General features: G+C 48.5%; 1 protein-coding gene across 1 annotated transcript; it reads left to right on the top strand.

The window, feature by feature from the left end:
* Positions 1–72: 72 nt before the first annotated feature.
* On the top strand, positions 73–14,438 carry RAB14 (RAB14, member RAS oncogene family). The gene is made up of 8 exons (XM_027688050.1): positions 73–291; positions 6,937–6,995; positions 7,936–7,989; positions 9,385–9,562; positions 10,477–10,543; positions 11,375–11,462; positions 11,765–11,795; positions 12,497–14,438. Exons 2-8 carry the CDS (start codon positions 6,944–6,946, stop codon positions 12,672–12,674), a joined length of 648 nt encoding a protein of 215 aa, XP_027543851.1. The 5' UTR covers positions 73–291; positions 6,937–6,943; the 3' UTR covers positions 12,675–14,438.
* Positions 14,439–14,689: the final 251 nt, after the last annotated feature.

Genomic DNA, 14,689 nt, shown 5'->3' with positions numbered 1-14,689 from the left:
CGCGAGGGGCAGCGGCCGCTCTGATTGGCCGCGGCGCGGCGCCCTCGCGCCCACTCTTTGTGCCCGTCGAGGGTGGGAGGGGAAACCCCGTGCGAGCGGCGCCGCCATCTTGGCTGCGGGGGTGATGGGGGCGCAGCGGAGCCGCGTCTGAGGGGAAGCGGAGCCAGCGCGGAGCGAGGCCCCCCCGACCGGAGACACACACACACGCACACACACACGGAGACACGCACACACCGCCCCGCTGCGGGGAACAGGCACCGCGCTGCACAGCTCCCCGAGCCCCGAGCACAGGTACGGCGCGCCCGGGGAGGGGCGGGCGGCCACCCGGCCCGGGCCTGAGGCGCCAGGCCCCGCGATGGGCTCCGCTGGGTTCCGCCGGGCCGGGCGGGTCCCGTAGGGAGGTGAGGACTTCCTGGGCCCGCCCTGAGTCGAGGAACGGTGGGCCTGCAAGGAGCCGAGCGGCCCCGGGGCCTCAGGAGGGGAAGGGGCGGCCGAGCAGGACTAGGCCGCTCCGTCCGTGTGGCACCGCCGCCCCCCTGGTAACGCCACCCCCAAATCCCCCTGCACACGCCATATATTTATGTGTATTTATAAATATGCGTCCCTTACTAGCTCTTGCAGTCGCCCGCAGGGTGTGTAGGTGTATATTATAGTCTGTGTGGTCGACGTGCAGCGTTATCTGGACTTTTGATTGTTATGTTGACCTGCACTGTCATGAACTTTGACATAAAAATGATTTTGAGGGCTGAGGGAAAAGCCACATCCCATTCGAGAAAGCAATGAAAGTGCACTAGGCTCGTTCTCTGTTTTCTTTTGTCAAAGCTTGTTGGGGCTAAATAGAAGAGAGAAATTCTGCTCTTTCACCTGGTTGTGTGTTCACACATGGAGTTTCTGTAACGTCTGTGGGGAGCTTTGTCTTGAATTGAAGTTTTGCTGAATTGTCCTTGCTCTAAGGCCAGGCAGAGGGAGGTGTCTGCACTGGAGTCTGGCTCTGGATGTTACTTGGTGTGGCCTTTGCTTTCTAGACCTCAGAAACAGGCTCTGTGTTTGACATTTATTCAAAGTTTACAGAACCCCTTTGTGAACAAGATTCACTCAGGTTCACTGTGTCCTAAACCTCTTCAAACCCCAAAGCACCACAACTTTTTCAATAGCCAGATGTTATCCTGTGGAATGCTTTGGCCCTGGGATTGATTCCTGTCGTGGTTTGGATTCGGAGGCTCTTAGGATTTGCAAAATCGTAAATCTGAGTGGAAGGAAGAAGTTCCTATTTTCCTTTTCCATTTTATGAATAACAAAAAAAAAAAAGAGGAGTTATTGTGAAGGACAGCAGTTTGGAAACAAACCTGTTCTACTGGAGGTACTGGGATTTAAAATGTAAATAATATTTTAAAATGGCTTGCTCACTCTTGTGCATCTAATGGAACCTGCTTGTGGTTGGTTCTCATTTTGCTGTGTCTTCTTGAAACACGAGGTAGATCTTAGTTCATTTTGTTCTGAAATGTCTGTGACTTGTGTTTTCCAAGGTGGTGACTCCAGAGGGTTGTTGGGATGACAACAAAACTCTGCTGGTGTCTGTATAAACTGTCCCAAACTTCCCTGATACCCTTGGACCTTGATTCTCCTGCTGTGAACTGACTGTTCTGTAGGAAGAGGAAAATGAGATAAGTGGGGATATCCTGGTGGATGAGGGATGGCTGAGAGGATGGACATGGGAGAAAGTGCTGGTGAGGGCAAGTGTGCCATGATCTGGGTGTGGTCAGGGAGAGATGAGGTGTGCACACAGAAAAGCAGGAAGTTTAGGGAACAAAATGGAGTAACTTTGTGGAGCAGGATGTGAAACCATGAGAAGGATAAAGCAGCACAATGTGGGAAGGACTGGAGAGCTGGTGGGGAGATCAGAGAGTGAAGGCAGTGTGATGTATGGCTTGGATTTTAAATTAAAGCCAAAATTCTCATGTAGAAGGAGAAGTGAAGGCCTGTGAAGCCTTAGAAATCTTTCCTGGGCTCCAGGCTGGGTTAAAGTCTTTTACATGAATATATTAAATACATTTCTCCAAGAACAGCCTGGAGAGGGCCCTGCAGGGCTGGAGCTGGGGAGGCTGAGCCCCAGAGCCTGCAGGGCACAGGGGCATCCAGGGAAAGAGGAACTGGACATGGGGATAATAAGGAAATGCAGAGGGATCTTGGACAGCAGATCACAGAGACCTGCTGGGCTGCTCTCTGCTCACAGATCAGCTCAGCCAAATTCCCTGCCTTGTGCTCATGGGATGCCTTGATGAAATCCAAGGGGGGAAAGCTGGAGAGGATGACTCTGGAAGAGCTGAGGGACGAGGAAGGAGCTGGCCAGCAACAAGTGATGTTGTCAGACACGTGTGGAGGCTGCAGCAGGCTCGGAGAGTCCTCAGGGATCAGGCTCAGCAGGGCTTTGTAAAGCCAGGCCTGCAGAAATAAAGCAGCAGAGCAGCTGTGGGGCAGCACCTTCGAGAGGGCTGAGATGTTGGTGTGGGTCAGGAACCCTGAGTGTCCTTGGGGTGTGGAAGTCAGAGAACCACAGTGGAATTTCATTGGAACAGACCTCGTGGCTTGCTGTGGACAAGGGACCTGTGGGAATGAATTGCTTGGGGGAATGAATTGATAACAGAACTGTTATCACCTCCCAGTGGGCTGGGATTTTACAGGAGGCCACAACTGAGGCAGTGACAGACTATTCCTGAAGGAAGGTACCACTTGGACCACGTTTTGTGTGCTTGGCAAAAGTCTTCCTCAGGGGAAAAGTGCAGTTTGGAATTGATACAGTTCTACCTCCCCACAACCCCTCCCCTCATCCATCTCAGTGTTCTCTGCTAAGTAACATCCAAGGAAATCTGCAGCTTCAACTGTGAGATCCCTTCCTGTTGCATATCCTTGAAGAATGATGGGAAGAACACCTGGGTGGCTGATGGAATACAAAATCCCTCTGGCTTCAGAGTAACTACCCAGTGGTTCCCTGGCTGCATTTGGTGTGGTTTTGTGGGGAACCTGTAGCAAAGGACAGTCCTGAGTTTGAAGGGGATGTTGTTCCCACAGCTGTGATCCCTGTGGATTGACCACCCATCAGCTGATGGCATTACCCACACACAGTGTCTGATAAAACCTGTGCATTGCAGGTTCTGCTCTCTTCTCATGACAGACCTGCTGCTTGCTGAGCAGAAAAATATGACATTTCTCTATGCAAATGGTATCCAGGCTGGAGTTCAAACTGGATGTCCTGGAGCTGAGCTGGAAGGAACTGCCCAGGTCCCACAAAGGCTGGTGTGACTCTGATATTTACAGTTGTGGTGTTGTGATACAGAATCAGGGCAGTGTGCCTGGAACTGCCTTATCTGGGGGGATCAGATGTGCTGATGCTTGGAATAAGGCTGCAGTGAGATCTCTAAATACCTGTGGAGTGCTCGTTGATTAGAGGAGGAAATGGAGATGTACTGGCACCTCATTAAGGTCATCTTTAACTTTCTATTAAAAAATGCCTCTGAGGGAGAAGTTGATGTCTGGAAATGGATGATGGTGCCACTGCTCACTGTGAGATTCCCAGGCTTAACTGGAATATGGAAATTAATTGTGCAGGCTTTGAAATGACAGAAATCTGTGCACAGTGAGCCACGAGCCTCTGGCTGGTGGCCATCCTGGACTAATGCTCTGAACTCCTGGGAAGTGCTGCCTCTGAGAGGGGAGCCAGAGCTTGTCCTGAGCTGGCAGCCTTTCCTGGAACAGGGATGGCAGGTAGGCCAAGCTCCCAGACTGAACTTCTGCTTTCTGGTAACAGTAAATTCATGGCTGGGTAACTTTGATGTCAGCAGTGCTGGGGCTGAGCTGGGGATATTTCTGGGCAGTTCTTGCCCTCCTGGAGGAAAGCCCCAACCCCTCATATTTGGATTATTAAGATTCACGTATCTGGAACAGGGAGAGGGTTTGGAAGTGGAGGTGGAGCTCCAGTTTCTACAGATGGGTGCTGATTTTAACAGAAATGAGCCCCTTGCACTGACATGTAGCTGATATTTCAGTGTTTACTGACTCCTGGTGTGCCCTGTCCTTGTCTGGACTTCCTCCTTCCAGCTGCAGTAAATGCTGAGGTGTCAGTTCTCCAAGGCTCAATTCTCCCCAGAGCTTCTCTGTTCAGTTTGTTGCATTTATTTTTCCCCTTCAGCACAGAGTCCTTCTGGAATATCACTTTTATTCCAAGGTCTGAGTACAGTTTGAATTCCTGCTAATCCTTACTGGAATTTGAGTGTTTAGAAGTTTGTTATTTGGCTGTTTTAGTATTGCTTCGGGTTTTATTTCATTTTTTCTAAAAGAAGTCATCTGTTCTCCAGAAAAGATTCCTGACCTTTAGTAATGATTTGGAGTATTTCAGAATCTTTTTTTTGTAATGTGACCCTTGGAATAAATGTAATCCCAATACCCAAGGGTTGCTTTATTTTTCACTTTAACTCCAGAAATTATGATTAAACTTAATATCTCTATTTCTGCAGCTTTCAGTACAGATGTGTGCCAAACACAGTGACTTCTGCAGCAACTCTGGGTCTTGAGAGAAGGTCCAGACTCCTCCTATGAGTGAATTCCTTTATGATCTTGCTGTTCATAATCTTTTTTGAAGCTGTGTGCTGGGTACAAAGGGTGTGTGGTACCTTCCACCTCTGGTAGAGCCTGATGTCACTGGAACCACGAGGGTGGAGTTCCAGCAATGAGATGTGGCTTGAATTGGGTCCTCCTTTCCCACCCATTTCTTAACAGAACTTGTTGCCAAGCGCAGAATTTGGTTTTGTGTCCCTTTGAAGTGGTTTTGATGCACATGTTGGAAAGCTGTGGCAGTTTCTTTTGTGTTGAAATAGCACAGTTAGACTTGTTTACTTAAAGGGTATAATGAAGGTGGACATATCTGAGCAAGCAAACCCAGTCTGGTAAATAAACAGAGATAAAGGTTCACTTCAGTTCAGTGTGTGACCCAGCCTGCACAGAGTTCCCAGCTTGTCCATCCTTTGAAGGAGAGTCCTGCTCACTTCCGGTGGTGCTGTTTACAGGCTGGGATAGCAGGATGCATCCTCTTGGCATTCCTGGTGTTGTGAAAGAAGAGAGGCCACCCAGGCTTCTCCAGGGCAGATTTTATGATGGTTGGTTCCCTGTCTTGGTGCTGCTTGGTTTGGTTGGGTTTTTTCCCAGCATAAGTTATGACACATTCCTGTCCTGGGAATCACATCTCAGGTGAAGTGTCCTGTCAGAACACATGCACTGGGTCAGAAGATGCCCAGTTTGAGTGTTCCTGCGCTGGGATGTGCTGGAGAAGAGAAGAAACCATCATATGTGAGGATGTTCAGGAAACTTGAAGTGTTGGATGTTTCCACAGTGACAAGTTAATTTGGAATTCCATATGGGGCTGTTACTTGTCGTTGTTCGCTGGTATTGAAAATAATCAGTGCAGATATTGGAAGAGAATGTAACTTTGGAGTCTTGCAGAAAATAAGGCAGTGAAGCTACTGGCCTGCTTGGTGCATTACTGTCCAAAACTGCCTTTAGTTTACTATCTTGGAACACACTTGGTTTGCTAGAACAGCGTGTGTAGGATTTAGTGTGGGTGCTTTGCACACTGCCTGGGATGGAAGGCCTTGAGTGTTCCCATGTCCTGAGCCAGGCAGGAGGGAAGGAGGTGCAGATCAGAGCCTGGCACTCAGTAAACCCTTCTTAACTGCTGCTGGAGTTGTTCCCCTCTGAGGTGGAGATAAGCATGTTTGCCTTCAATCTCTGCAGTGTGGAGCTGTTGGCGTGTGCTGGGAATGTTCCCCTTCCCTGTGACTGCAGTTCACTGGGAGGGATTAATTGTGGTTCAAGAAACAGTACTTTGCTTTTCAGAGGGTCCCAGGCCCGTCAGCTTTCCCATGTTCTTATTTCCTTCCAGTCCTGGTTTCGTTTGCCATGTGAATGACACATGACTGAATGAAAATCTTTCTGGGCTCAGTGTTCCTGCAAAGAGTGCCCTGTGTTCCTGATGGCTGGCTGCCTGCAGGAGCAGGGAGGGAAATGGGGAATTCCTGGCACAAATCTTCCACTTGCTTAGCTGGTCACAGTGGAGTTTAACTTTAAGCCTGTGACAAAAACAGGCATTTCTCATCCCTTATGTTACCTGCCTGTATAGATGTGGAATCTTGGTAACTGATGTATTAGTTGGTAAGTCAGTCTTTACTCCTTGCAGATTTACACAGCTGAAGTTCTAATTCCCTCTACATTCAGGAAAGCATAGGAAAACTGTGGAATATTAGAATGACTTCCCCCAACCTAATCTTGCTGCCTTTAAAAAAGAGCAGCTGCTGCTGTAGCACTGCCCTGCTGACAAAGCCACAGCCCTGGAGACCAACTTCCTGACCATCTGATTTGTGGCTGCTCCGCTTTCCAGTGTGGCCAAGAGCAACCCAGGGCCACTCCAGCCTTCTCAATAATCCTCAGCTGTTTGCTGCAAGCTGCACTGTTTCCTTTGTTGCTGTTGCAAGTCTCCAAAGTGTGATGTAATAGTTCCAACTCGCTGCTTTTGTAAAACCTCTTCAGATTTTCGTGTTGGAGTCAGGTTTTATTTTGAGTTCATACATCAGCTGTTTGGGGGGTGAGCGCTGCTCTGCCAAGGGCTGTGAGAGCAAGGAGGGACTGAGCTTTCCAACAGCTTTAAGCCTTTCTGGATAAAATTCATTAAGTATCAGAGCATTTTTCTGCTTAGAGTTCAGAGTAAACAATGTGGGAGCTTGCTGGGTGTCTGTGGCACTAAGTCAGTGACTCTGGGGAGCTGCACAAATTTGAACTGGGACTGAAAGGGTAGCTGGAGGGAGTTGCTGATATGAACTAAATTGGATGAATGGGGTTGAGTTTGGTGACCAAGTCCCAGTTCTGACGTGTTCTGTTTTTCTGTTTTAGTGCCACAATGGCAACTGCACCTTACAACTATTCCTACATCTTTAAGTACATCATTATTGGTGAGTACCACTGGGCACAGCCCTGGCTGTGTGGGGCTGTGGGTGGGGGAGGAACCTGGGGCTGTGCCACTGCTGCTTTCAGGGGGTGTCTGTCCCACCTCAGGTCACCACACTTGCTCTGAAGCTTCAGCAGCAGCGACAACATAAAGGCAAAAATGCCTCTGTGTGCCCCAGAACTGGAGCTGGGGGGGGAGGCAAGGCCCAGTGCCTGTGCTGAGTTCCCCCAGTTGCTGAGTTCCTCTTAAAAACTGCTTTGGATGGGGAAATGGGGAAGAAATGCCTGGGAGTCAGCACAACTGGGATGTTGTGTTGGTTCGGGTTTACTCGAGCACTTTGCATCATTACTCTCAAAGGTGTCAGAATTTCTGTTGAAGGCACAACTGCTGATTGGAAACCATTGCATGAGGCTTATAAACCTCCTGCAGAGAAGACAATTTTTGTGTTCAAATGTTGCTTTAGCTGCAGCTTCCTTGGCTGTTTGGAGTCAGGGACTTGATTACATTCATTACTATCCTGGAAGAACTGGTCTGGCTGTTAATTGTTTAATTGTTAATGGCCTTGTGTAGGTGTAAGTGATCTGCAGTGTTACTGTACAGGTTTGTAAGGCTGCTGTGAAGCCTCAGCCTCTGGAAAAGTCAGTTGTTAAAACATCTTGCTGTGCCTCAGTCTTGGCATTGTGCAAGTGGATCAGTGGAAGTGATTTCTTGTCAGTATTTTTATAACCTTGTGAAATACAGTTGTAAAGTCAGGAATACAAATTCAGTTATTTTTGGAGTTGCTTGCAGCCCTGTACCTGTACCCAAGGCTCTGGGGTAGAAGTGACAAATTGAAGGGCTGTAGCTCCTGGGAAAGGAGTGGCTGCCTGTCTGCACCATTTGTTGTGTGGGATGAAGAAAACGTGCTTGTTGCAACAATGATTTAACTCTTCTCTCTGTAACAGGGGACATGGGTGTAGGAAAGTCCTGTTTGCTTCATCAATTCACAGAAAAGAAGTGTGAGTATTTCAGTTCCCAGCATTTTTCCTGTGTCTCCACCCCTCTTTTCCTGCCTGTTTGCTTCCATGGTGCATGAGCTGCATTTGCTGTGTGAATCTGTCTGGACTGTACTGGGTCAGGTTTTTTGCTTTGACTTCTGCAGATGTAGAGACAAAATGTTGATGTAGCAATGGTAAAAGTCCTGCCTGTGAGGAGTGGGAAGAACAAGATCTGCTTTTACAGCTTTTCTGGGGAATTTTGATTCGGAACAAAGCGAAATCTCTTGTCTGAAATGTTATGATTTCAGTATTGGTGTCGCTTGCTCACAAGCACCTGGAGTTTTTAAGGCTGTTCAGGAGTTCAAAAAGAAAAAAGGATTAATTTCTCTTGTTTGCAGCCTTGAGCAGCACTGCCATTGCCTGCAGCTCTGTGAGTCAGGACACTTGGCCTGCCCTGGGTGATGGTGTTTCAGGCTCACTGCAGTCTGTCTCAAACATTCTTTTATATATGGTATCATCCTTAATTAAGAATTAGCTCCTAAAGTGTGTTGCCTTGTGGTTTGCAGCAGTTGTTACCTCACTCCCTGAGTAATTCTGCAGGTATTTATCAGCACAGAGTCAGTCTGAGCTCACCATGTGCTACTCGAGGTGTGGTAACAAGTGGGTAGGAGCTGCAGTTTAAAAGACTTGTTTTTTAGTAGAAATAGGATTTTCTGACTGTTATTTTTGATTAAAATGCAGTTTCAACCGATTATTTCAATACCACTTTACCTGTGGTCAGATTCTCAGTGGGGATGTGTCTTGTTCTTGGTCTGTCAGCACCAAACCCCTCTGCTGTGACTGTCACTAACTGCAGGGAGCCTGAGGAGCTCCTCACCCTTCCTGTATTTTCTTGATCTTTCTTATTAACCTGAGTTTATCAGAAGTGGAAAGATGCCTTCTGGGGTTTGATTTGTTGTGTTTAGAGCTCCTTATGAAAGTGGCATTTCCTGTGCACAGTCGTGTGGTTGCCCTGTCTGAAACAACCCAGATACTTGTTTTTGAAGATGTTACAGACTTTTGAACTGTATCTTTCTTGGTAATTCCCTAAAAGTTATCTTTTCCCACTGCATTGAAATAGTTTCTGCAAGGATAGACTGGGAATCAGCTGACTTGATACCTTCTGATATGTATGGCCAAACAGCAGCAGAGAAGGCAAGGAATTTTATAACTGTTTTTAAAACTAACTGCAGCTCAGGAAATACAGCATTTTATTTCTGTTTAAGTGATACGGTTTGGGAACTGTAGCTGTAAAAATGCTTTCTTAGAGACTGAAAATCTAGTAAAGATAACTGCAAACTGCTGATAGTCACATCTTTGCAGCAAGGAAACCTTGTCCTGGAGAGATCTGATCTTTGCTCTTGTTTCTCATGGCAGTTATGGCAGACTGTCCCCACACAATTGGTGTTGAATTTGGCACAAGAATAATTGAAGTTAGTGGCCAAAAAATTAAACTACAGATTTGGGATACAGCAGGACAAGAGAGATTCAGGGCTGTCACACGAAGCTACTACAGAGGAGCAGCAGGAGCTCTCATGGTCTACGACATCACCAGGTAAGGGCAGGAGCTCTTGTGTGTCCTGTCTTATCTGTGCCCTTGGCTTGTGTCTGGATGATCAGTGTCCTGTTGTGTGACAGTTCCACACTTTGTATAAATCCCTAAGGAATTGTGTGGCTGCTTTCCTTGGGAAATGTCGCTGCTGACAGGCCTGAGGATCTCACCATTTCAGGCCGTGGCTGCCTGGGTTGAAGCTTTTTTAGAGAACTGGCTTTGTCCTTAAAAGCTGCTCCTCAGCACGTGGATTTGTCTCCTGGGGGGCCCTGGGCACTGCCCTCACCTGGCAGAGTGTTCCCAGCGTGGGCACAGCCCCGGGCACTGCCGCAGTGCTGGGATGGTGTGTGGAGGGAGCACAGCCCTGCTGCCCTGGGCCTTCCCAGGCTGGCACTGCCCAGGAGAGGGGGGAGCTGAAGGTGCTGCTGAAGCAGCAATTCAGCAGATGCACCATGAAGTACCTCTGTTTCACACCTCTCCCTCTGGGGCTGTTCTCCATACTTGTCAAGCACCTCTTGTTTCTTCCTGCACGTGGAGGTGCCTTTCCTGTTTGTGTAAGTCTTGAGTAAAACATCATCTGCAGTTTGTTACCAAAGTGCTCTTGTGCTGCTCAGTGTTCTGTGAGGATGATTGACAGGAAAGCCTTTTATGTGTTCTGTGCAGAACAACACCAAGGTTCTCTGTGTGCAGAAATGGGAATTGCTCTGGCTTTCCACACGTGTTGTAAGAGCTGCTCCGGGGGGTAAAAGTTGACTTGAAATGTTGGTCTGAGCCCAAACTGCTGCTTTGTGTGTCTGGAGGTGGGGAGAAGAGCAGGGGTGGTGGATGTTTGCTTGGTGGATGCTGACTGTGCTATAGGCACTTAAATATTTTATAAAATACCCAGGCTAAAACTGTCCTCACTTGGTTCTTTGCAGAAGAAGTACATATAATCACTTAAGCAGCTGGCTGACAGATGCAAGGAACCTCACCAATCCAAATACTGTAAGTTGGACTTTATTTAGCTGGAAAGCAGCATTGCTGCTCCCTGAGCCAGAGGGGGGAGGCTCAGCCTGAGGCACCTGCAGTGGGCTCTGCAGAGCTGCCTGTGTTCTCTCCAGTCCTTGCAGTGCTTCCCTTGCTTCCCTGACTGCAGCTGCAGCAAAAGGGGCTCCTTCTAAAAGTCTTGCTGTGCCACTCACCTTTCAGGGGCTGCTTGAAGCAGTTGGAGATAAACTGTGATGAAGTTGGACCAGCTCTAACTTGTGTTCCTCTTCTTGCTCTGTGGTAGTGACGAGGTGAATGCTCTCTTGTCTGAGGTTGGAATGGGAATTGGATCTTCAGCAAAAGCTGACCAGGGCTTCCATAGGGATGGGGAGGAAGGTTGAAGGTTCCTCTTCTAGGTCTTTCTGACCATACCACACAACTCTTGTCCTTCAGCCTTTTCTTGAATGCCTCTAAAATACTTTAGCACCAAACTGATGAGAAGACTCTGCTGTGACAAAAGAAACCTCTAAAGATTCTGTCTGGATTGGCAGATGATTAAACAAACACAAGAAGTGGCTCAGGGTCCAGCTCATGAACAAAGAGTAGCAGCACTGCTTTTTAGGACCTGGTCTCCTGAGAACAGCCTAAAGCACTGGAAGGCTGGAGATGCTGTTCCTGCCTTCCCAGAGTGGGGAATGCTAGAGCAGAGCTCTCCTGGAGGAGCGTGGCCTCTGCAGATAACCTGCTCTGCATATTTTCTTCTGGTTTTTTAGTCTTATCACAAACGAGGACGGCAATGAAAATGCTCACGAGCTTTTTCCCAGACTAACTTTGTCTCTCCCAAACCAGGTGATAATCCTCATAGGAAACAAAGCAGACCTGGAAGCACAGAGGGATGTTACATATGAAGAAGCCAAACAATTTGCTGAAGAAAATGGTGTGTTTTTTCTCTTGGGCTGGTACATTTCCTACAAGATAGTGCTGTTAAAGTGGCTCCTGAGCACTGATAGCTGTGAGCTTACTCTTCCAAAGTCCTGGAATTGTATGTACAACTCCCGTGCCCGAGGCAGTCTGGCTTGGTGCTCACTGTCTTAGTTCTAGAAATCAATTTGAGTCAATGTTGTTTAGTACTAAAATAGTGTCTTGCATGTAACTGAAGGTCATGAGTATCTGAATGTGTCTGACTTGGGGCTCTTTGGTGTGTTGTGCATTGACTGTTAAACCTCTGTTTCTGAACAGGTTTATTGTTCCTCGAAGCAAGTGCAAAAACGTAAGTGGCTTTTATCTGCAATAATGGTTCAGATCCATCTGTTTAAGAGGAATATATTGGTTGTGACCAAGAGCAGCCGTGGAGCTGGGTATGGGAAGGGGCTGCAAGTGCATAAGAGAGCAGACAAACGTTTCTGAGCTCCCTTGGAGGGTGAGGTGTGTTCAGCAGCTTTGACTTGAATGTAACTCAGGAATTAGAGCTCTGGCTACATTTCAAACACTGGTTGAATCCAAATGAACCAACTGGGATATAAGGCCTTGTCTGAGTGTGGAATGTGTACACGTGGGTCAGTGTTTCCCAACCAGACATTCCTTCCCTCGGGTGTTTCAGGCTGTAGAGTTTGTTCTGGTCCCTTCAGTCCCTGAGGAGTTGCTGTGCCTGGGGCTGGCTGTGTCCCAGGGGGAGCAGGTCTCAGGGACACCAGGAACTGGGGCTCCCACTGGCACCTGGCAGAGGGGAACTTCTTTGGGCCTCTGTCAGAGCTGTCCTGTGCCCGTGGCTCGACGCCTTGGTTTGTTTTTGCTGCTCAGTGGTTCATTCTCTGCTGGGTGCAGTGGCCAGGAGGTTCCTGCTGCCGGGTCTGTCCCACGGACGGGGTTGGAGCTGGGCTCGGGCGGCTCCAGGGGAGCCCCGGTGGGATCCCAGCACGGTGTCCCTGCCATGCTGAGGGGCAGCCCCGTAACTCTGCCGCTCTCTTGCAGTGGGGAGAACGTGGAGGACGCGTTCCTGGAGGCCGCCAAGAAGATCTACCAGAACATCCAAGACGGGAGCCTGGACCTGAACGCGGCCGAGTCGGGCGTACAGCACAAACCATCGGCCCCGCAGGGCGGGCGGCTAACGAGCGAACCCCAGCCCCAGAGGGAAGGCTGTGGCTGCTAGTGACCCTCCAGGGCTCCTCTGACCCTCCAGGGCTCCTCTGACCCTCCAGGGCTCCTCTGACCCCACACCTCTGCTCTCGGGAGCGCTGCTTTTGGCCGCTGCCCCGTCTTCTGTACATCTTACTGGGTTTAATTAAAACTCTTGAGACAAGTTTAACACAGTACTAAACTGCTAAACAACTTTAGATGTAATCAGGTTATCAAAGGCAAGTAGAGTAATAAAACCTCTCCTGCATGGTAAATCTAGAAGTTTTTTTTTTTTCCTTGATTGTCCTTGTGATAGTGTCACCGATACATAATTTAAACTGAGCACTGATGCTGGACTCCTGATTTTACACTTTCGCAGGGCTTTTGTCTTGTATGGTTTAATTTTATGGTTCTTTGGCCTTTCTCCCCCACCTCTAACTGTTGGAGCTGTCCATAGTAAAGGATGAGTTTTTGCTGTGAAATGACTTCCGATGGTAGCGAGGGGCTCTGTAACCATGTGCTTTGTTGGAAGAATTCCCTGTGGGATGTGTTGGGGGTCGGGGTGGCGCCGGGAAGTGACCTGTTCATTCTTGTGCTCAATAGCTTTATGTCCTTTTTTTTGCCACTTCTCTCCTTTCCATTTGTTAACAGAACGTAAATATGTATAAAATTTGAAGGAACTGAGCTAACAGTTAAATACATCCTGTGTATATGATTTTATTGAAGAAACCGATGCCTGGCATTAGAACAGTGTGTAAGAAAACCCCGTTTGTACAGTCTGAGCTCTCTGTGCCCACCTGCCCTGGCAGCACAGCCCGGCCCTGGCTGCAGCTCCCAGGCAGCATTCCCAGTGTCCCCAGGGATGCGGTGCTGGGGACACAGACATTAACACTAGTGGGATCTGTCTCATCTCTGCACTGGGGGTTCTCTCCCCTCTGCTTCTCGTTGCCCTTCTCAGGCTCCATCCGTGGCCGGGGCTCTCGCACACCCCCTGCTTTTGTACCTGTACCTTTGGGAATGGGCAGAGGCTGAACTGGACACTTGGAACAACATGTGCTCTCCAGGGATTTTAACTGCTGTTGTATTTTTTACCAGTCCTGTGTGAGGGGTTTTTTTAAGGGTTTTGCATCCAGCCTTGGAGTACATCCTTCTGTGTGTGAGGGGTGTCACGTGGTGACCCTGCACGGGGGGAATGTTGCTGCACTAAGGGGAGGTTTTAACTGTGGCTCCAAGTGCAGCTTCACTTGGGAAACATCACATGGTTTAAAAATGGAAGGGTAAGTGCTTAATGTCCCACCTCAGGCTCACTGCAGCGTTTCAAATACAAAGTAGCCTTAAAATCCCGCTCTAGACACTAAAACTCCACAATGTTCAGACTTGTAAGTAACCAGTGGTACCAGAGTATTGTACAGTCCTTGTTAAATAAAAGCCAAAACTGGAATGTGCAGACAGTGGGTTTGGGTAACTTGTGCACTGTCCCTCTGTTTTGTCTGGTTAGTCCTTTTTTACCTCCTGTTCCTCAGTAGATGGGTATGTCCGAGATCTCCAGCTCCTGCATCTGCTTCCCCCGAGGCTGCACCAGGGCTTGCCCAGGGACCACGACCTGCTGCTGGTGTGAAGTCAGTGTTGTAATGACTACAGCTTGTTGAGGTGCAATACCTGTACTCCCGGAGTCAGTTCAGTAGGTCTGATTGTTTCTGTCACAGAAAGGATCTGGTTGGACTGCTGTACTCCTCATTTGATGTAACAATGCTATTAATCTAAATATTTGTAAATAAAGTACCTGTATCTAGATAAACCTCACTGCTGTGTGTCATTTGCTGGGGGGCCTCTGAGGGGTGAGAGATCCTTCTAGAGCTGGGGTTTGTGCTCAGCCTCCACCCTGGACCTGAAGTGGTACCAACCACAGTTTGCAGGAGGAGTTTGTCCCCCTCTTCCAGAGCTGTTCTTTAGGGGGAACAGGGCAGGGCCAGCAGGGCTCTGGTGTTTGTTCCCAGTAAGCTGCGAGTTGCTGGGTGATGCTGCATAGAACAGGTTTATATTAATAAT

This window comes from Neopelma chrysocephalum, unplaced genomic scaffold (assembly GCF_003984885.1).
Source record: "Neopelma chrysocephalum unplaced genomic scaffold, ASM398488v2 Primary Assembly neopelma1_74, whole genome shotgun sequence".
NCBI lineage: Eukaryota > Metazoa > Chordata > Aves > Passeriformes > Pipridae > Neopelma > Neopelma chrysocephalum.
The sequence above is the reverse complement of the archived record's forward strand: the minus strand, read 5'-3'. Positions and strand labels throughout refer to the sequence as shown.